Source organism: Hordeum vulgare, chromosome 7H (assembly GCF_904849725.1).
Source record: "Hordeum vulgare subsp. vulgare chromosome 7H, MorexV3_pseudomolecules_assembly, whole genome shotgun sequence".
Classification (NCBI taxonomy): domain Eukaryota; kingdom Viridiplantae; phylum Streptophyta; class Magnoliopsida; order Poales; family Poaceae; genus Hordeum; species Hordeum vulgare.
In genome coordinates, this window is record NC_058524.1 from 134,291,491 (window position 1) to 134,313,504 (window position 22,014).

The window sequence follows — 22,014 nt, forward strand, 5'->3', positions numbered from 1 at the left end:
CAGAAATGTTTAAAACTTTAAAAATTCATTAAAATTAATCTGTAACTCCAATGAAAATAATTTATATATGAAAAAGTATCAGAAAAATTCAAGGAATCTGAATATGCTATTTTCATTCATGTTTGAAAAAGTTACAGAACCCAAACATGTAGATTAATGAATAAGCCAATTCTTATAAATACTTTATAAATTGAATTTGGAAAATATTCAAATTTCATTATGAATGACATGATCACACACTATCCTAACTACAAATCAGTACCTTAACTTGACATCTCATGCATGTTAACATCAAGTTGATCTGAGCATCAGGTCGAATCAATTAAATCGGTATCCGAGAATACCTCGTTTGAATTGATATTTGAATATGATTCAAATAAATTTCAAACCTAATACATGTTGATTACAATAGTTTATCACCTTGCATTCTCATGCTCATGCATCATCTTGTTTGCATATGATTGCTATTGATTGTTGCCATTCATTTCGGTAGGCTCCGCACCCCCGGATTCCACCGAATATCCGTCTGACGGATATTGTCCCTCCTCTAAGCAACAAGGCAAGCAACCCTTTTGATCATCCCGATAATTCCCATGTTCTTGCTCCTGCACTTATTTATTGCATTAGGATCAAATGCTTCAACTGCTTTTGCCACGTTAGTTGAACCCAGTTCCTTTGCATGACCTAACCTTGTCACAGTAAATAGCCGAACCTTGCAACCTAGCATACCTGGTGGTTGCTTGAGCTATGATGTGCCTTATCCTGCTATGCATGCTATGCTTAGAGTTGTGTATGGTCTGTCATCTGGGAGATGAACAGAATTGTGAGAATGTGTTCGTTGAGCAAAGGTTGTGTGGTAAACTTGATTTCGTAAAGGTACCGGTGAAAGGTTGTGTAGGAGTACATGGCGGGTTGTTTCATTGGAACCGTCCTTAGAAACTGAGTTCTGTGTATGTAATCCAAGACAAGATACTACCACATGATGGGCCCTGAAATATGACCCCACTCGGCCTATTGATCGCTTAGTACTCGGTCCAGGAGTTGCAAGTAGTTTCTGGGGTTTATAGTAATGCCGGAGGCCATGCATGGTGCTGACCTGAGAGGTGGGCCGTGATACGGTAGGCAGTGGCACGGTGTACCAAGTGGCACCCGGATGGTGGGCTTGGGAACCCTGCGCACATCGTTTGAGGCCGTGGCGGAAACCTCGGCCGGACTTCCGTACGGGTTACTCTCAGATAGGCGATAAACCTGGACTAGGTACTAGTGTGGTTAATGGTCGTGGCCGACTCCCTCGCTAGGCTTCCGCTTGAAAGTTGCCGAGGTGCATGACGTGCACATGGCGATAAGTGACGAGAGCGTGTGTGACGAAGTACACCCCTGCAGGGTTATGATCTATTCGAATAGCCGCGTCCGCGGATATGGACTACTTGGAGACATATGTTGTTCATAGATAACTTCAATGGCTACTCATAAAATTGCCAAGATAAGCGTGAGTGTCGTGGACTGCATTTCCGTATGGAGACAGAATGATTCCACGATAGTGTATTGTTGTGGTATTAGTGGACTCGTGTGCGAGAAATCAAGTTGTCAAAATAATTTCAAAATGCAAGTTGTCTAGCCACGAGTCAAATGCTGGCTTTCCGCATGAAACCCCACAATACCTTATTGATACTTTGCATGAGTAGATAGTTATCCTAAAGTCTTGCTGAGTACCTTCGTACTCATGTTTGCTTAATAAATGTTGCAGAGGTTGCTAATGACCCTAATGGAGGGTTCTTCGTAGACATCGACGACGACGAGTAGCTGGTGTCCCAGCTACGATCTGGCCCTATGTTGGATCTGTAGTATAGTCAGGCCATGTGCCTTCTAGTTTCCCTGTCTGTACTCAGACAGTTTAAACTCTTCCGCTGGCTTGTAACTGAATGACTTCTATTATGGGTCGTGAGACCCTTAATGTGTAATATTATGTGTGTGGCTCTTCCGAGCCTCTTAAATAAAGCTTGTATGTTTATGGTTATGTTGTGATGCCATCGATGTATCTATACATATCGGTATGCCATGCGTACATGTGTCGTACTTGATATGTATAGGGTTCGATTACCTAGTCGTGAACTTTAGTAGCATTCCTTACAAGGAAATGGCCCTTTGTGATCCAACGAGCCTTGGTAGCTCGCTACTGCTCCGGACACATTGGTTGACCGGCATGTGTCCTTCTTCGCTGTTGTGTCTGTCCTCTTGGGGAAATGTCACGCGATGTGATGGAGTCCTTGTAGCTTGCTACGACTCGTCTACACTCGCTGGTGACTGACACCTGCTTTGTTGGGTCATGTATGCCTGTCCTTGTGCGGTACTGCCACTTGGGTTTATAACTAGACAGGTTGATCCGGGTTCTTTGACATTGGAATGCTAGCGACACTATTGCATACGTGAGTCAAAAGACGCAAACGGTCCTGGCTAAGGTAAGGCTGCAGCCATGGAGTTAACCGTGCGTGAAACCGCAAAGGGATGCGATGTGCTACAGGCTGGATTCCTATGGCTTAGGATCGGGGTCCCGACACCCCATGACGCCCGCGGCGCCCTCACAGGAGGAGGTGGAAGGCCCGGCGCACTACATCCCCGTCAAGGCCTACTTCCTCTCCACCAGGTGAGCTGGAACGCGCGGGTGGGTGTACGCTGGGTGTTTGATGATCGTTCTGCAAGGAAGACCATGCGTGCTACTGCGTATTTTTCAGTCTCTCATCTAACATTGTCGTGGGAGGCCTTGGTGATTTGGTGCAGAGGAATGAAAGAACGGTTTTTGTTTGATTTTGTGTCTCCAATCCTTTACAACATTGATCTGAAGAGCTTGCAGGCGGAGCATGGGACCGACGTGGTACCCCCATCGACCCGGTCGCTAAATTACATTGCACTCCGCTACTCCGTATTCCCTCCTGAGATCATGGTAAGTGACTTCATTGTAGCACCATATATTCTGAGGGTCAAGAATTTTATTCATGTCTGATCATTTGTTGAACATGTTGTATGTACAGCAGATAAACCTCATTTATCTGACGTTGATGTAGGACATTGGAGTGAAGGACATCAGATTTTGCTATCGCTATTTGGTTGTCTTCCAATATGGTTCTGCTGTGCTCTTTAATATTGTTGATCATGAAGCTGAGCACTATCTTGAGATGATCAAGAATCATGGTTCTGGATGGCTTCCAGAGATGAGGAAAGACGGTATGTTCATGCTATTAACGAGCTGGTTGTTATTGTTTAAACGACTAAATAGTGTAATTTTCCTCATTGATTTGTATTTATCTTTCTTCTTTTCATTTCCATGTATGTGCACGATCAATCCAATTTCCTTTGATGATAATGACTGCTGATATTTGATAAAGACCATTGAGGATCAAGAGAATCACTCTGAATTTAATTTGTGTTTGATGTATTCCTTTTTATAGGCCACACTGCTTTGGCCGAACCTTTGTAAGCCTACTGGAACTGGCCTTCTTAATTGTTTGCAAAATACATTTTAAATTTACTATGAAACATGTAAAACGTTGTACAAGGCGCAATGGATTATGGGAGAAGTGCATGTTTAAACACGCATATTCAGAAATCTGAGAAGTTTGAGTGAAGCCTCATTTTCCAAGAGAGCAAATATCTAGAACGCTCTCTAATTACTTATACAATACAGTGCATATCATGTAACTGCACCTGCATAAGTATATAGGCACCCAATCATGCCCCCTGGCCAATAAAATTACAACGTTAATATGGCACCTAGCGCTTAATCCTCTTTTATAACCCTGAACCTCTATTATATTCTCACGTGATGAAATTTGTTTCAAAATTACCAGATTATGCAGTAGTAGAGAAGCCATCCCTGACAACATGGATGAAAGGAGGTCTTGATTACATTCTACTTAGAAGTATAGACACTGATGGAATTCGGATCATTTCAAGTGTTCTTGGTCAAAGTATCGCTCTTGATCATTACATACAGCAGGTATTGTGATTAAGCAAAGTCATCAAACTATTTCCATGTGGTTGCAAGGTTTAAAGTTTTTAAGGATGCTCATGTACACGACACGAGCCAGTATGTTTGTCAAGAGCCCGGGTGTGGGAAAGGTATATCGAACAAAAAAGAGATAGATTTAACATTACACCTTTACTGGTACATTAATGTTAGTGAACTTTCCTATTTACTAGCATTGACAGATTTTCCAGTAATTTTAGGCTCATTCGTGAAATGTTCATAAAAGATTTTTTCTCTATCTTTTTATTCACGAGGACCTTTCTCTTTTTGCATAGTTATTAGCGGATTTAAGGCCCAATGATGTGAATACATCTAATACCTTTGGTTATGTGTCAGCAAAGATTCAGTTAAATGATCAATTCACTAATCAATCAATCAGTAAAGACTCAGTTGTTTTGGCATGTACGTTTTCATACCGGATTCGATAGCCATGCCCTGGAGAGAGACAACTAACAAATTAGTGAAAGTTAAAGAAAATCAATTGAATTGAAGATCTTATGAGATGGCTTGCAGGTCCAGATACGAAACTGAATTTTGATAATATATATTATGTATGCAATACTTTGAAGGGATGCTCACCGGGTAAATACCACTCAAAATCTAGGTCCATTAACTTCCTCATGCTATCCAGTTGCAAATTCACTGCAAGTTTGCGCAACAGATATAATATAGATAAATTAGGATTTAAGTTTAACTCTATGGTACAACTGAAATTCTAGGGATAAGGGTGGATTGTACTACCTGATTGCTTGCTGTACATCCAAAAGAGATTTAGTTTGTGTACAGCAAGGGAAGTAGAAAAAGACCAAGCAAAACCCCCTGCCAAAAGAAGTACGAGATGTAAATGCTATAAGGCTCAAGTCAGACGATTGAAATAACAAATACTCTACCTAAATAACTGTCGCTATCTCGCTTTGAGTTTCAGGTGTGTATATCAATGATCCTGATGATCCAGAGAACTCCATCTGCCAGTAAAATTAAAATGATACAGACCATCAGATTTCCTCTTTTTTTATAGCAAACATATAGATATTTATGATAAGATTTCTGCACTCATGTGGTCCACTAATGTCATACAAACTTTCTTCTTTTCTCATTACTTCCTATTTCCATCTCAAAAAAATTATTTGTGTTGATAAAATCCTTTTGCAGAGCAACATCAGGTATTTGGTGATGCAAACATTGATTTAATTACCCCGACAGTGGATAATGGAACCATTCCAGAATCTGGACAATTTGACACTGTTAATGAAAATTCTGCTCAACATGGGGACGACTCCATGGAAGAACAATTGATGCAGTCACCTGCTGCGGCGTCAACATCTATCTGGTCAGGACAATATACCTGAAGAAAGTAATTCTGATTTTGTGCTAGCCGGTGTGCAGAACTCATTTGTCAATAATGAAGGATCTTGTGCTCTAAATCAACGGAAAGAAATGGATTATTCCGACCAAGCTATTGAGGTCCATTGCGAGGAATAAATACATTGCTCATCTTATGAGGTAAACTAGGCCATGCCAACACCTTTAGATTATTTGACACTGAATGGTGATGGTTCACCTGATATGAACATGCGATAAAAATATTATGTTAGCCTGAGTGCATCGATGATGCAATATGCACTGAAAATTGCAAATCTTAATATTCCGTCACCAAATTCCTTATCATTTTGACTAATTTGAGCGTCACATTTGGGTTACATAGTGTACTGCTTAGGTTGTACTCATTAGAAACTTCCTAATACAGTTGTATTCCCTAAATTCTTCATGTTTCCGATTTCTCTTAATGTATGATGCACCGTTGTTAGTTGCTCTCCTATATCTCTCTGCTCTGCTGCAAATCTTTTGATTCACACGGGCCATTTTGCTATAAGATCAATAGGGCAAGTAGAAAGAAGGTTTCTTTGTGAGCCACTGAATACACTACAAAACAAGGATCTAGGGAAAATGTATAAATGCGTGTTAGGATATGCAATCAGATATAAACAGAAGAACAGAAATAAAGATCTAATTACATCTTACACTTTTGTTGCCAAATTCAGAATTGTCTTTTCCCCAAAACACAGGAACAGAGATCCATCTCCTACTCCTGGAAAGCAAACTGCAGACTCTAATTGTACAACAGATCCTGCTCCTTCATCCCCACAACATATAAATTTCTCTGCATCAATTGACCAAACTTGTGTACCTATATCCGATGCAGGGATGGATGGAACATGGAGGTGGCAGGAAAAGAGAAGGTGAGTTGTAGGGGTGGTGGATCCCAACCAAGAAGGAAGAAGGGACTAACCTAGGGCCGCTGGAGACGCGTCGGCGCAGCCCTGTCCGAAACCCTAGCCACGGGGTGGTTCCGACCGGGCGGCTCAGGATGGGAGCCAAGAATATGTCCGGAGGAGAGGGATGCGCAGACCGTGGGGAGCTCGGGAGCGTACTGCGTGCCGCCGTAGGTCGTCGGAAGCGCCCAGCGTGGGCAGCGGCGATGGCGGTGACTTCGTGGGCGAGGGGCGAGCCAGTGCTCTTGCTGTGGTAATGTTTTTTTCCTCGGGCCCTGCAGGTTTGGTGTAGCCAAGACGAGGAAGCAGGTCGCCAAATACGAAAATGATCAATTACTCTACCAAACGACAATGCCTTTTTTTAATAGCGTTAATTGTTATTGTACTGCAAGTAGTTTCAGCAAAGCCCAAAATTCTTAAAATGTTAAAGAAAAATAATTATTTCAAAAAGGTTCCTTTTCAAACAAAAGCTGAAAATTCATAAAAACAATACTTCTTAGAAAATATTACAATTTTTATGCATACATCAATTTTTAAAAATAATTTAACATTTAACATTATTATCAACAATCAATAAAAATCCATATAAAAAATGATGCACAATGACACATGAAGCAAGTTGTAAAAAAAACAATAAGGAAAAATGTTCTACACACAAATATTCAAAAGGATAAAAAAAAACCTTATTACACCACAATAAAAAGATCCTTTTGAAAAAAAAATACAAATTTATCTTCTACAAGAAAATTAGAAATTTAATAAAAATTTAAGTAGTACCGAATATTTTAAAAGAAAACATTTAACACTATTATACATATTTATTATAATTAATGACGCATAATGGCATAACAAGGAGGTTTTGTATTTTTTTTCCTGCCCGATGCAACGCACGGGCATTTGTACTAGTTAAATCAAAGCATACATCCTTGCTTGACTTTGTCTTTTAAGGGCTTCACATTTACTTTTTAAATAGAGAGATAGAAAGAAAAGAGACCGTGTAGAGTTTCGATTCCAAAGTGTACACGAATGCTGAACATTGATTTTTTTCTATAGTGCTTCACGTGATTTTTTTTAGTCCTGGGTATAGTAAACATAGGATCGTATCTCTTTTGAAAATAAAATTCTGGGCTTCTTTGTTAAGCATAATGTAAGAGTGTTTTTAGGTCATAATATAAGACTGTTGTAAGGTGTAAAGGACGTGCAGCTTATGTATCTACATACGACATTTTTTTTTAATTTCAGATCACGTACGGCTGTTTTTCTTTTTTCAGGGAAGGCCATGTATGGCTGTTGGATAGCTGTCCAACATGTACGTATATAAATATGACACCTTTTAGGTTCGAACCAGAAAAATAGGAGTCCTTTTTCTATCATGTAATCTTAACCGTAAGATTAAGATCTAAAAGCTAATATTAGTCCTTTCTACAATTAGCGTGGAGGCTTCAATGATGCCCCATATGAGAGTTTGTTGGAGATACGTGAGAGATGAGATTGGGAGAGTAAGTTCACGGAAGACAGCTATGTGTTTTTTCTTCTACTGTGATTTGATCTACATCGTTATAATTTGATCTCACTAGATAAACGCCTCGTAAAATCTAATTAACATGGTAATTTCTAGGGAGTCTCAAATTAGTATAGGTATAGATTAATTAATAAATTAACTAAATAGATGTTTAAGTATTAATTAAAGGTTGTTAAATAATTCTGCTAATTAGATTATCCTAGCAGAGTATGACATGTGGGTCCCCATTAAATTAATCTAATTAATTATTAATTAAACCTTAATTAATAAACTGTGTCAATGACACATAGGAACCACTGGTTAGTTTGACCACTCAACTGGTGACGTTAGCATGACATCATGCTGATGTGAGAATAGCATTCAATAATTAATTAAATCTGTTTTTATTTTCTAAATATTAATAAAACTTTGAAAATTAATATAACATAAACCGTAGCTCAGACGAAAATATTTTCAACATGAAAGTTGATCACCAAAACGAGACGAACCCGAATACGCCATCCGTTCGTTTGTCACGCGTCCCTAGCATAGCAAACATGGAACTTTTCCATCGTTTTCGTCTGACCGGCAGAAGCTAGAGTCCCGGGAAATATCATCTAATATTTTCCCGACCCGTCTATGACGGGTAGCACTGCGTTAGCTCATGCCTAGACATGCATATTGTCATGTCATGCCTAGTGTTGCACCGTTGCTGTTATTTATTGTTTCTTCCCTCTGTTCTTACCGGTAGACCCCGAGACTGACAGTGTTGCCGGGTACATCTACCCTCCTGACGACCAACCCTTTGCCGCAGAGCAACAAGGCAAGCAAACCCCCCTTGATCATCCCTATATTGCCTATGTCTTTCTTCCTCCTACTTGCATTAGAATTTTTGCTACTTTTGTAGTTAGCTCCTATATCTGATATATAGTCTAATTTTTTGATGAACTGCTACTTTCAGTACCGCATTTTAAACTATTGAGTATAGGTGGAGCAGTCATCCCCTCTGACCCCCTTAGTATAGTTTCCCTGCTTTGTCATCAAGTCTCGATCCCTGATCAACGAGCCAGATCCGACACAGCACTCACCCCCCTTAGTTGTGCGGTGCTACAGAACTACTATTGGGTACCGAGGGTGACACCTCGCGAAGTACTCAAGATGATACCTCTGTAGTGTAGCTAGTTGGTCGTGGTTACCGAGGGTGATTCCTCCTTCACCACTCCCGACGATGTCTCTGTTGTGCAACCCCTCAATTGTGGGACCCTTGAGGGTGATTCCTCTAAGTCCACCTTGACGGATACATCGTTCGGAATCCAACGAGGGTGATACCTCGGACAACCACACAGTTACTTGACCATGCTACTAGGATCTTTGATGAATAGATGTTACGCGGGTGGATTCCCGCGTGGTTTTGCCGTTGACTTCATTAAAATGATAATGGATTTGGGTATTTCCTCTGGATCGGTCGGAAGGCCTTATTACGCACTAACCGTCTGCGTAGGAAGAATTATGGGTATTCGACGTCGCGGTATCAGCCGAAGCTCTTCAGACGTCAGCGATGGAGCGGCGCGTGCCCGAGTGGTCCCGAGATGCATCGCTCTTGTTATAAGGGGTGCTAGGACTGACATCGGTCGCCCACACATCGTGCAAGAGCGTAGAGGGCAAGTGGGCCCACGACCGCTTTGTGCTTAGGACTTAGATCGGCGGGCTGGCCTCTCTGTTGAGCTTAGGTGGGGCTGCGACGTGTTGATATTCTGAGTCCGGGCATGACCCAGAAAAGTGTGTCCGGCCAGAGTGTTATCGAGTGCGTCGGGAATATTTTGTGCACCCCTGCAGGGAAGAACTTATCTATTCGAATAGCCGTGTCCACGGTTACAGGACGACTTGGAGTTGTGCCCTCATCTTATACAACTACAACTGCTACTTAACTAGAATTGTTGCCCCAGGATTGCTTCCTCGCAGGGAGTCGAGAAAGGATCTCTGGGCGTGACCTCATATTAATATTGCTTCAACAATATGACTATTAATTGTGTTACCTTCCTCTACTCTCGTCTATTGCTGCAAGACCCTGAAGATGCTAGTCTTCGATAGGACTAGGCCTTCTCTCTCTATTCTCGCATTGCTGCAGTTAGTCCACATATAAACCCCTTCTTTGATACTGTTGCATACTTAGCATAGTTCTGATATAAGTCTTGCGAGTACTTTGGATGAGTACTCACCGTTGCTTTGCTCCCCCTTTGCCCCCTTGATCCGTTGTTGTGACCAGATGATGGAGCCTGGGAGATGGAGTTTCCTGCCGATGCGTGCCATCCCGATGGTGGCTTCTTCGTGGAGGCCGCTGAAGACCAGGAGTAGTTTAGGAGGTTCCCAGGCAGGAGGCCTCGCCTCGTTCGATCGTGTTCCTTTTGTGTTAGCCTTCTCTAAGGCACCCCATGTTTAATGTCCGCACTCAGATATTCTTGCTTCCGCTGACTCGTGTGTTTATCGAGCTTCTGTATTCTAGCCCTTGAGGCCCCTGGCTTGTAACATGAAGCTTGTATGTTTTATTTGTGTCTAGAGTTGTGTTGTGATATCTTCCCATGAGTCCTTGAGTTTGATCGTATGCATTTGCGTGTATGATTAGCGTACAATTAAATTGAGGGTGTCACATGGACGTTCGAATCCCCCTTTAGTCCCCTTTAGGTTCCATTGGATAGAAATATACAGTTTCTATATATGTTCCAATGGATAGTTAATTGAAGGTTTGTTGATCAATTCATAGGATATGAAAATTGCATAGGATTGATAGCAATATGTTCCATTTTGGAATCCTATAAAGATTAATTTCTCTTTAGTTGTAGTGGAACAATTTTATGCAGCGTTCTTTGATCGAAGGTTATGAAAATTGCATATAGCTAGTGATCTCTCTAGGTTCCATTGGATTGCAATATGATATGTCATGTCATGAAAATTGCATATAGCTAGTGATCTCTCTAGGTTCCATTGGATAGCAATATGCAATATATCTAGCTTGTTGCATATTTGCAAAACTGTGGGAGACTATATATATATATATGTATATGTGTGTGTTTGTGTGTGTGTGTGTGTCATAGTGAATTTACAGTTTCTTGATCGATTGATCATAGGATATGAAAATTGCATAGGATAACAATATGTTCCATTTGAATCCTAAAAAAATTCTCTTTAGTTGTAGTGAAACATTTTTCCTTGTTGCAGCAGTATGTAACATTTGTTCCATTTTAATTTGTTGTTGTTGCAGCAGTGACAAGAATTGTCCAGAACTCATGGACTTCCTTCGCAGCGGCATAAGTTTTGCTACCGTTGACATAAGGAACGACAAGCTGAAGATGAGGCACAACTTTGGTATTGAGATACTAGCTTATTGCCTAATTGATCTCCAAAAAAAATTCAGACTTAGACATGACACGACTTCGATGGCTCATATGACAGTTGCCTTGATCGACGAGGAGTATGGTGCTATGAAGACCAAACTCCCAAGGTCTTAGCACAGACATTGGGATTGACCCCCACTTGACCCTATCAACATTAGGTATGCAGCAAGAGATGCATACGTTTCATACGAGTTGTACCGCAAGATTCAAGTCGTCAACTATGGCCAGCGTCACCTCAGACCAGGTGGACATTCTGATTCAGACGATTCAGACGATAAGTGTTCACAACGACGAACACTTGTATATATATCTATGCTAGATATTATTATGTATTGTTTGGACTAATATTATTATGTACTGCTTGAACAAATTTATATATGTCTAGTTTCTGTTTGTGCGATTATAGTTTCCAAATTTGAATGGTTTAGCCCTTTCTAACTTCATTTGCTACTTTTTAATGGTTTAGCCCTTTCTAACTTCATGGTATCGTGCATTTCGACCACTTATATATACAAAAAGTCTTCAGTTCAAATAAGTTCAAAAAAATGAAATCCCTTTTGTAACAGGTCTGTTTTTGATTAAAACAGTCATTTAAAATAACCTAAAACCTACCAAATTGAATATAATGATAAAAACACAGTAATATTAAATAGCAGGAAAAAGAATCACTCAATATTCTATGTGAAAAAACGAAACAAAAAAACTAGATTTTTTTTGAAAAATGCCACCTACTTTGCCACCATGGCCTGAATACGACTAGAAACACAACCAAAGAGTTGGGCCAGGATATAAGCCCGCAAAAGGCCCAATAGGCCCACACGCAGTGACAAATTAGGCCCGGAAGGCTGCAGTTGAGAGGAGCTCGAGAGGGTCAGCGCACCAACGCTTACAAACGACTCCTAGGCTCTCTCGGCTAGCGAGGTGGGACTAAACATACAACCGCACCGCGGCTGTGGCACGCACAAGCCTTTAGTCCCGGTTTGTGCCACAAACCGACACGAAATATGACCTTTCGTGTCGGTTGGTGGCACCAACCGGGACTAAAGGTCTTTTCTTCCCGCCCTAAAAACAAGACACGAAATACGCCCTGTAGTCCCTGTTCGAGGCACCAACGAGGACGAAATGAAAATTTCAATTTCTGGGTCATTTAATTCAAAAAATTAGTAAATGCATGAAAAATACCAAATGAACTCAGAAAGTGTTGAAAATTGATGACGTGTCCTTGAATGGTGCATTTTGAACATACAAAAAGTCTTGAGTTCAAATAAGTTCAAAAAAATGAAATCCCTTTTTGAACAGATGAGTTTTCGTAAGAAACCCTGATACTTCGAAAGAGATTGTCCGATTTTTACACGAAGTGCATCTAGTTTTTGCCGCAACCCTCTCAAGTTTTTAGCACATGCTATGTGGGTGAAATGATGATACCATGCCAACTTTCAGCCTATTCAGAGTTCATTTGTAGTGCTTTTCAATTTCTGGGCCATTTTGCTCAAACAAATCAGTAAATGCATGAAAAATACCAAATGAACTCAGAAAGTGTTGAAAATTGATGATGCGGCCTTGAATGGTGCATTTTGAACACACAAAAAGTCTTGAGTTCAAGTAAGTTAAAAAATGAAATCCCTTTTATAAGACATGAGTTTTCGTAAGAAACAGTGATACTTCGAAAGAGATTGTCCGATTTGTACACGAAGGGCATCCAGTTTTTTCCGAAACACTATCAACTTTTTAGCACATGCTATGTGGGTGAAATGATGATACCATGCCAACTTTCAACCTATTCAGAGTTCATTTGTAGTGCTTTTCAATTTCAAGCCATTTAGCTCAAAAAAATCAGTAAATGCATGAAAATACCAAATGAACTCAGAAAGTGTTGAAAATTGATTATATGGCCTTGATTGGTGCATTTTGAACACACAAAAAGTCTTGAGTTCAAATAAGTTCAAAAAATGAAATCCCTTTTGTAACAGATTAGTTTTCGTAAGAAACCCTAATACTTCGAAAGACATTGTCTGATTTGTACACGAAGTGCATCCAGTTTTTGCCGCAACCCTCTGAACTTTTTAGCACATGCTATATGGGTGAAATGATGATACCATGCCAACTTTAAACCTATTCAGAGTTCATTTGTAGTGGTTTTCAATTTCTGGACCATTTAGCTAAAAAAGTCAGTTAATGCATGAAAAATACCAAATGAACTCAGCAAGTGTTGAAAATTGATGATATGGCCTCGAATGGTGTATTTTGAACACACAAAATTTTTTGAGTTCAAATAAGTTCATAAAAATGAAATCTCTTTTGTAAGAGATGAGTTTTCGTAAGAAACCCTCATACTCCGAAAGAGATTGTCTGATTTATACACGAAGTGCATCCAACTTTTGCCGCAACCATCGCAACTTTTTAGCACAAGCTATGTGGGTGAAATGATGATACCATGCCAAGTTTCAACCTATTCAGAGTTCATTTGTAGCGCTTTTCAATTTCTGTACCATTTAGCTAAAAAAACAACAAATGCATGAAAAATACCAAATGAGCTCAGAAAGTGTTGAAAATTGATGATGTGCCCTTGAATGGTGCATTTTGAACACACAAAAAGTCTTGAGTTCAAATAAGTTCAAAAAATGAAATCCGTTTTGTAACACATGAGTTTTCGTAAGAAACCCTCATACTTCAAAATAGATTGTCCGATTTGTACACGAAGTGCATCCAGTTTTTGCCGCAACCATCTCAACTTTTTAGCACATGCTATGTGGGTGAAATGATGATACCATGCCAACTTTCATTTGTAGTGCTTTTCAATTTCTGGGTCATTTACCTCAAAAAAATCAGTAAATGCATGAAAAATACCAAATGAACTCAGAAAATGTTGAAAATTGATGACGTGGCCTTGAATGGTGTATTTTGAACACACAAAAAGTCTTGAGTTCAAATAAGTTCAAAAAAATGAATTCGCTTTTGTAACAGATCTGTTTTTGATTAAAACAGACATTTAAAATAACTTAAAACCTACCAAATTGAATATAATGATAAAAACAGACTAATATTAAATAGAAGGAAAAAGAATCACTCAAAAATCTATTTTTTTATTAAAGTTCTTCACAAAATAAATTAAATAAATAAAAAACGAAACAAAAAAAATATTTAAAAGAAATGCTACCTACTCGGCCACCATGCCCTGAGTACGACTAGAAACCCAATCAGAGAGTAGGGCGAGGATTCAAGCCCAGTAGGCCCTCATGTAGTGACAAATTAGGCCTGGAAGCGTGCAGTTGAGAGGAGCTCAACTGGGACTGCGCACAAACGCTTAAAAATCACTTTCGGGCTATCTCGGTTAGCGAGGTGGGACTAAACATCCAACCGCACCGCGACTGTGGCAGGCACAGGCCTTTAGTCCCGGTTTGTGCCACCAACCGACAGGAAATACGCCCTTTCGTGTCTGTTATTGGCACCAACCGGGACTAAAGGTCTCTTCTTCCCGCCCTTTGGGCTGCTGAAAATTGGCCTTTAGTCCCGGTTTGAGTCACCAACCGGGACGAAATGGGTGCATTGGTCCCGGTTTGTGCCTCGAACCGGGACCACATGTTTTCGCATATAGGCGGGAGTTGTCGAAATTTCCCCCAAACTCTCCCATTTGCCCCCTGATGACCCACAAGTGTAGGGGATCATAATAGTCTTCGTGGTAAGTTAACCCAATTTATTGATTCGACACAAGGGGAGCCAAAGAATATTTATAAGATTTAATAGTTGAGTTGTCAATTCAACCGCACCTGAAAGATACTTGCTTGGCAACGAAATATTAGTAGTAATGGCGATATGGAAGTGATGGTGGCAACGGAAATAATGGTGGCAAAGCAACGAAAGTAAAACAGCTAAATTAGAGCAACTGGTGACTAGCGGGATTAAAACACTGTAGGCTACGGAGATGGATGGTAGGTCATGGATGAGAGATATCATGTATTTAACTTCGGGCAAGGCACATACAAAAGTAATGATCATCTTGGAAAATATCAAACATTAGTCATGTATGCCAAGGTAGTCGTGCGTGCTTGCAATAAGAACTTGCATGCCATCTTTTGTTCTACCATCCCACTACCAACGGGGCCAAAAGGAACTTATGGAGATTAAGGTGCTCGTGTCAAAGAGCACCGAAACAAAGCATTAACAAACAATGGATACATGGAATCCTCAAATCATAGTCTATCCCTTTTGGTGTCCCAAGCTATCACCATTGGGATCACCGGTTCCGGATTATAATAGGTGCATACTACTCATAGATAGGATCAAGAACACAAATATATTCATGAAACATAAGGTATTCAGATCTGAAATCATGGCACTCAGGCCCAAAGTGACAAGCATTAAGAGTAACAAGTTGCAGCAAAGATGATAAACACCATAGTAGATGAAAGGCAACATGCCCCCAACAATCCAACGAACTATTACATGATTTAACTCATCCAATCCCTACCATCCCCTTCACCTACACCAGGGAATTACTCACACATGATGGGGGAAGCCATGGAAGGGTGATGGAGTGGTGATGGTGATGACGATGGCGACGATTTCCCCTCTCCAGAGGCCAAGGCAGCCTCCAGATTAGCTCTCTTGGAGAAGAACCGAGGGTGACGGCGGCTCCGCGTTGAGAACTTGCAAAACGACTTCTGTTATGGGATTTCTCCGTCACGGGTAAAAATAGGAGCCAAAGTAGGGCACCAGAGGAGGTGGACCCCACCTAGGCGGCCTCCCGTCGCGACCAGGGGGCAGGCCGCGCCCACAGGTCGCCTGAAGGCCTCATGGCATCCCTGTGGCCCATCTTCTGGCCCAGGGTTCCTCCCGATGCGTGGATTTTCTCTGTTTTTATTGGAATTTTAAAGGACGCCTAAATATCCATTTTCTTGCAAACAAGAAAACCATACAGGCAGCTCTGCTAAAAACAACATGAGTCCGTGTTAGTTTCATTCAAATCTTGCAAGAATGAGGCCAAAACAATAGCAAAAGTGTTTGGAAAAGTCGATACATTTGAGACGTATCAACTCCCCCAAGCTTAGCATATTGCTTGTCCTCAAGCAATTCAGTTCAATGAACTGGAGGCGACAAAGAAAACTTTGACAAACTCTTTTGCTTCATCAGATGTATATAAGCATGCACTACAAACAAGTCCAACAAGTATTGAAGCAATTCTACAAAGACAATGCACAAAGCAATCCTCCGATCATATGAAGAGTTTCAAACAACTAATAATGAATAATATGCAACTGAAAATCATGACGAGATCACAATGCACATGACTTGGACATACTAAAGTGGTATCTCGCTAGCCCCATGAGTGAAGCAAAACATAAATGCAGATGCTCCTTCGGAGTCTTAAAGGAGACTAGAAATAAATATTTCAGAATAAGCAATATCACAATCATGCAGAAGACAATGTGGTGCTTTGGGACAATGCACATTACACTCAGAATGACAATTATGTTCTATATAGTTGGTGCTTTTTTTATAAGAAGAGGACGACTCAACAGAAAAGTAAAATAGATAGGCCCTTCGCAGAGGGAAGCATTGATTTGCAGAGGTGCCAGAACTTGATCTTTTAAACAGAGATGAATCAAAAAATTTGGTGGTATGCTTTCATTGTCAACATAACAACTAAGAGATCTCAATATCTTCCATGCTAAATACATTGTAGGTGGTTCCCAAACAGAATGGTAAAGTTTTTACTCCCCCTCCACCAATCGATCACACTCCACGACGGGCTGAATCCACGGGTACCGTCCATACAAACAACAATCCTGGGGGAGTTTTGTTTCATTAAATTTGATTTGACTTTGAGCATGGAACTGGGCATCCCGGTTACCAGCCACTTTCTCGTGAATGATAGTGAATCAACACATATCTTGAGAATAACCCACTTAGCATGGAAGATACTGATAGCCCCTAGTCACTACATGAGTGATTCAGGCACACAAAACAAAATATTTATTTGAAAATTTTGAATACGGCACATGAAAATTTACTTAGGACGGCACATAAATACCACATATAGGTAGGTATGGTGGACTCATATGGCGCAACTGCTTTCAAGGATTTTGGATGCACAAGAAGTCAGTCCTCTTAGTACAAGCGAAGGCTAACAAAAGATGGGGAAGCGACCGACTAGATAGCAATAATGGTCATAATCATGCAGAGCGACAAAGAAACATTGAATCAGGCATGAAAGCGATATAACTATTCTAGAAAAAAATCATCAAGGCTTTATAGACTTCTAGTCATAAACAATTGTAAGCATGTGCCAAGTCAATCGAGAAACTCTCTGATGGGAAATACCACTCCAATATGCCAAACCATGAACAATGCACTACATGCAAATCATTTCAAGAACACATTATGCACTCCAGCTATTTGAGACTAGTCACAAAGAAAGCATGAACTCCTAGGAAAGCATTGTAAACATAGAACTATGTCGCTACAAGTTGGTCTCTAGATCATAAGTACAAGCATATGTACAAAAGTAGAAACAAACAGAGTTCATAACGGCTTTCCTTGTTGCATCCCTTCCGTCGATCTTCGTCATTATTGCATCGTCACTTGCATGATGGAAGGTAGAAAGATGTAATCAAGTGCAATTGCAACCATGGACGTGAGCTGAACTTTGCAAAAAAAGGAAACTAAAGAGATAAAAGTAATCTTTTTGGGTTTTCCAAAGGTTAAACGTAATCAAAAGAAAATAGAAATATTTTTGTTGTTTTTGCGAAGAAAGAACAAAGAAGAAGAGCAAAAACTCCGAAAATATTAAAAAGGAAACCACGGATGATACAATGAAAGGGGGGAAGGGTACATACTCCCCAAAGCTTAGGCTTTTGGCCTAATTTGGGCTTGGCTACTGCGGGCTCGAGGAGCTCCCTCCGGCTCTGGAGTGGTACGGGTGGCTCCAAGAATCATACGAGGCCTCGGGCTCGTAAAGTGATGCCCGGCTGGCATCCCAAGAAGAAGGCTCTTCTTCCTCGGGAACAACCCCCTCCATGGGGTTGTTGACCTGCTGCTGGATCACGAACTCGTCCAACTCAATCGAGGTGAAGGACCATCCATTCCTGCTAGTGTAATCAAACAAAAGTGGTGCAGGTAGACGGATCTCGCGAGTAGTAAGCTCGCCAAACCTCATAATATAAACAAGGTTACCAAACTCCAAAGTCCTAGTAACAAACTCATGCCTCTTCATAGCAGTAAGATCAAAGGTGATGAATGAAAAAGGCATATCATCCGTGCGTATAGTGTGCCCGAGGTGCTCGAGGATAAGCGTGGCATAAATGCCACCAAAGTGAGGCCCTTTGTCGCTGTTAGCGACGAGGTGACGAGCAATCAAAGCACCAATATTATACGTGTTATCTCCTAAGAGGACGGCTGCCAAGATAGCGAGATCCGGAGCCGAAATGTTGCTCCTATTGTCACGAGCTAACACCCCTCGAGCAATATAGTATGTGAAATACCTGATGTGGGGAAACGAGATGCTCGAGATCTTCCCCCGGTGAATGTCTCGCAGATCCTTGCTGCAAAGGGAAGCGAATAGGGATATCAGCTCGTAGGACTGCATTTTCCTTCTGGTCGTCTTCCCGACATTCCGTGCACCTATAACGTCACAAAATTCTGCCAAAGATATGGTAAAGACATCCTCATACAATCTGAATTCAATCATGGAAGTTTTATCATTATATCTAAACCAGTTGACAAAATAATAGGTGAGTTTTGGATATTGTTGCACACGTCGTGTTACGAGACGTGTCAAACCTGTAGCTGCACAAAGGTTATCAAACTCATCCTTAATACCTATCGCCGTAAGGAAATCCGAACACGGGTATGCCATGGCACGTGCTGTGTCCGTCTCGTGGAGCAACTCCGGTGGCACGATATCGTCATTGTAACTTGTCCTCACAGTAGAGGGTGAAGTTGCAGCTCTAGTTAGTCTATCAGTAGGGTCGAGTCTCTTCTTTCCAAGTATTTCTTTTCCAAACAAACTCATTTCTAAATTTTTTGATGCATCACAAAAACGAAGGTTTAAGCAAAAATGAGTTGGAGCAAACTATTCTACTCACTTCCCCGATGCATAAGCTTGCGTCGAAACTTCATAAATAAATTCCTAATCATGCATGCGAGCTCATACGAACAGCACCAAGAACTCCTAAATACTCACGAATAAGACTACCAATCAAAATTCTAATTTGAGGAGTGGAGGAGTCACATACCAAGGAGCAAACGCTGAAATTCTCAATGCAAATGATGGGCTATAGAGAGAGATCGAAATTTTCCACCAAGAACAGCAAGAACTCGAGCTCCAGGAGAAAAATCGGGATTTTTTGAGTAAGAGAGAGAGAAGGGAGGCAGAAGTACGTGGAAAGGGGACAAGATGGGCCCTGGGGAACTATGGGCGCGGCCAGGGGCCAGGCCGCACCACCTAGTTGGCCCCAAGTGCCCCTACGTCTCTTTTTAGATGGAAATTTTTATTATGATTTTTCTGAAAACTTCACTTTTGAAAATAATTCAAAGTAGCGAAAGCTGCAAAACTTCTAGAAAACTCGAAACAATGGTTAAACATATGAAGCTTCAAAACATATTACTTTGATACAGCAAGGAGGATGAAAGATAAAAGAAATGAAAACATAACAAGCTTCTCTTTTTACTCATATAAAACAAATTTGTTAGCAAGGTTCATCAAATCTTACTACCAAACAGGTGTTATATCGAGCAAAAAGTTTCACTTCTTATAAAGCAATCATGGTACCTTTATTTTAATGGATATTATCACGACCATAATGGTTTTGTATTTGTGGTGCACATGTAGAGGACAATCCCACTCTCCAACCTTCACGGTCTCAATATTATCAATAGAATTAAGGCCATGCCTTTTATCAATCTTCTTTGAAAATTATACCGTGTGCTCCTTCTCATTAACATTGAAAGTCACCTTTCCTTTATTGCAATCAATAATAGCACCTGTTGTGTTAACAAAAGGTCTACCAAGAATAATAGACATGCTCCCATCCTCGGGGATGTCAAGCACAACAAAGTCAGTAAGGATCAAGCAATTAGCAACTTCAACAGGAACATCCTCACAAATACCAATAGGAACAGTCGTTGACTTATCAGCCATTTGAAGAGAGATATCTGTAGGGATTAATTTATCTAAACAAAGCCTTTTATAAAGAGAGAAAGACATAACACTCACTCCTGCACCAAAATCACATAAAGCAGTTCAGACATAATTATTTTTTATGGAGCAAGGAATGGTGGGTATACATGGATCACCAAGCTTCTCGGGAATCTTACCACTGAAAGAGTAATTAGCAAGCATAATAGATATTGCCTCACTAGGAACTTTTCTTTTATTAGTAACAATAACTTTCCTATACCTTGAGTACGGAGGCAATTTAATAGCATGAGTTAAAGGAATTTGAAGAAAAAGAGGTTTCATCCATTCACAAAATTTATTGTAATGCTCTTCTTCTTTGGTTTTGAAAGACTTACCTGGGAAGGGCATTGATTTCTGTACCCATGGTTCTCTTTCCTTCCCATGTCTTCTTGCAACAAAATCTTCTCTAGTATACCTCTTGCGCTTGTCAGGTGCTTCTTCTTCTTGTACCTTAGAAGGATCATTCTTCTCATTATCTTTATCAGGTTCAGCACCATCTTCAGTTTCAGCATCGGAAATAGATATACTATTAGGATCAACAATAGGTTCTTCATCAATTATGGGATCATTGGAGTTCTGAGCTTCCTTGTGTTTCTTCTTTTTCTTCGGGGAGCTGACAACGTCTTCTTCCTGCAATTGAGAATCTTGCTCGATCCTCTTTGCATGCCCCTCCGGATAGAGGGGGTCCTGGGTGTGTGTACCACCTCGGGTCTTTATACCATATGCCTGTGTATCAACTTGTTTGGCATTGTTAGCAAGCAAATCTTTTTGCACATTAGAAATTTGTTCAAGCTGGCTTTGAACCATATTAAAATTCTTAACAAGACCTTTGACATCATTAACAGGTCTACTTAAAACATCAAGCAAACTCTTGATAGCAAGGGAATTATCATGCAACTGGCTTTGAATCCTCTCATTAAAGTGATTTTGCTTGACAATGAAATTATCAAGCTCATCTAAGCATTGATCAGGGGGCTTACCATGAGGGATGTCACTTGCATTGAATTCTAAAGAGAGTGTACATCTAGCATATGTGGGTGAGTGGTAGGTTCACATAATTGCTCAATAGGAGGTAGATTCTTCACATCTTCTGCTTTAATATACCTTTCTCTTTAATAGACTTCTTGGCTTCTTTCATAACTTCGGGGCTCAAGAAAAGCATACCCCTCTTCTTTGGTGGTGGAGGTGGTTCAGGAACGGATCAATCATCATGATTCTTAGCTATCTTCCCCATTAGTTCTTCATCATAGTCCGGTGTTCTTTCCTTGAAAACACAACCAGCACAACTATCTAGACAGGGTCTAGATTCATTTGTTAGACCAGCATAAAATATATCAAGCAATTCATTCTTAGGGACTCCATGTCCCGGTTTAGCCTTGAGTAAAGTACAATACCTCCCCCAAGCTTTAGGGAGGTGCTCATCCTGCAACTGTTTAAAGTTATATATTCTTTGTAAAGCAGCATGTTGCTTATGAGCAGGAAAATATTTAGCAACAAAAGAATGAGCTAAATCTTGAGGAATCTTAATGGAACCACATGGTAGTGCATCATACGATGCTTTAGCATCTTCCTTCAAAGATAAAGGAAGTAGCTTAGTAACATAATAATTTCTCTTCTTGTCCTCTGTAGTGAATAGGCCACCCAAC

General features: G+C 40.5%; 1 protein-coding gene and 1 long non-coding RNA gene across 6 annotated transcripts; one reads left to right on the forward strand and one right to left on the reverse strand.

Moving 5' to 3' along the window:
- Nucleotides 1-2,491: 2,491 nt before the first annotated feature.
- LOC123412759 (protein RETARDED ROOT GROWTH, mitochondrial-like) lies at nt 2,492-3,382 on the forward strand. Its single transcript, XM_045105694.1, has 2 exons — nt 2,492-2,644; nt 2,830-3,382. The coding sequence occupies exons 1-2, from the start codon at nt 2,511-2,513 to the stop codon at nt 2,999-3,001; spliced, it is 306 nt and encodes a 101-aa protein (XP_044961629.1). The 5' UTR covers nt 2,492-2,510; the 3' UTR covers nt 3,002-3,382.
- A 989-nt stretch (nt 3,383-4,371) lies between these two features.
- LOC123412760 lies at nt 4,372-6,589 on the reverse strand. Of its 5 annotated transcripts, XR_006613597.1 has the most exons (7): nt 6,315-6,580; nt 6,047-6,212; nt 5,550-5,585; nt 5,370-5,443; nt 4,915-4,989; nt 4,766-4,843; nt 4,372-4,666 (listed from the first exon to the last, which is right to left on the reverse strand). It is a non-coding gene; the product is annotated as an uncharacterized LOC123412760 (long non-coding RNA). The 5 variants fall into 5 exon arrangements; XR_006613594.1 differs by lacking the exons at nt 5,370-5,443; nt 5,550-5,585 and having other exon boundaries at nt 4,372-4,459; nt 4,604-4,666; XR_006613596.1 differs by lacking the exon at nt 5,550-5,585 and having other exon boundaries at nt 5,370-5,441.
- Nucleotides 6,590-22,014: the final 15,425 nt, after the last annotated feature.

Bases quoted from the DNA above. Each gene is read 5' to 3' on its own strand.
- LOC123412759 (XM_045105694.1), top strand. From the start codon at position 2,511: ATGTGCTACAGGCTGGATTCCTATGGCTTAGGATCGGGGTCCCGACAC. The intron at 2,645-2,829 runs GTGAGCTGGAAC...AATCCTTTACAA, and splicing joins GCCTACTTCCTCTCCACCAG to CATTGATCTGAAGAGCTTGC.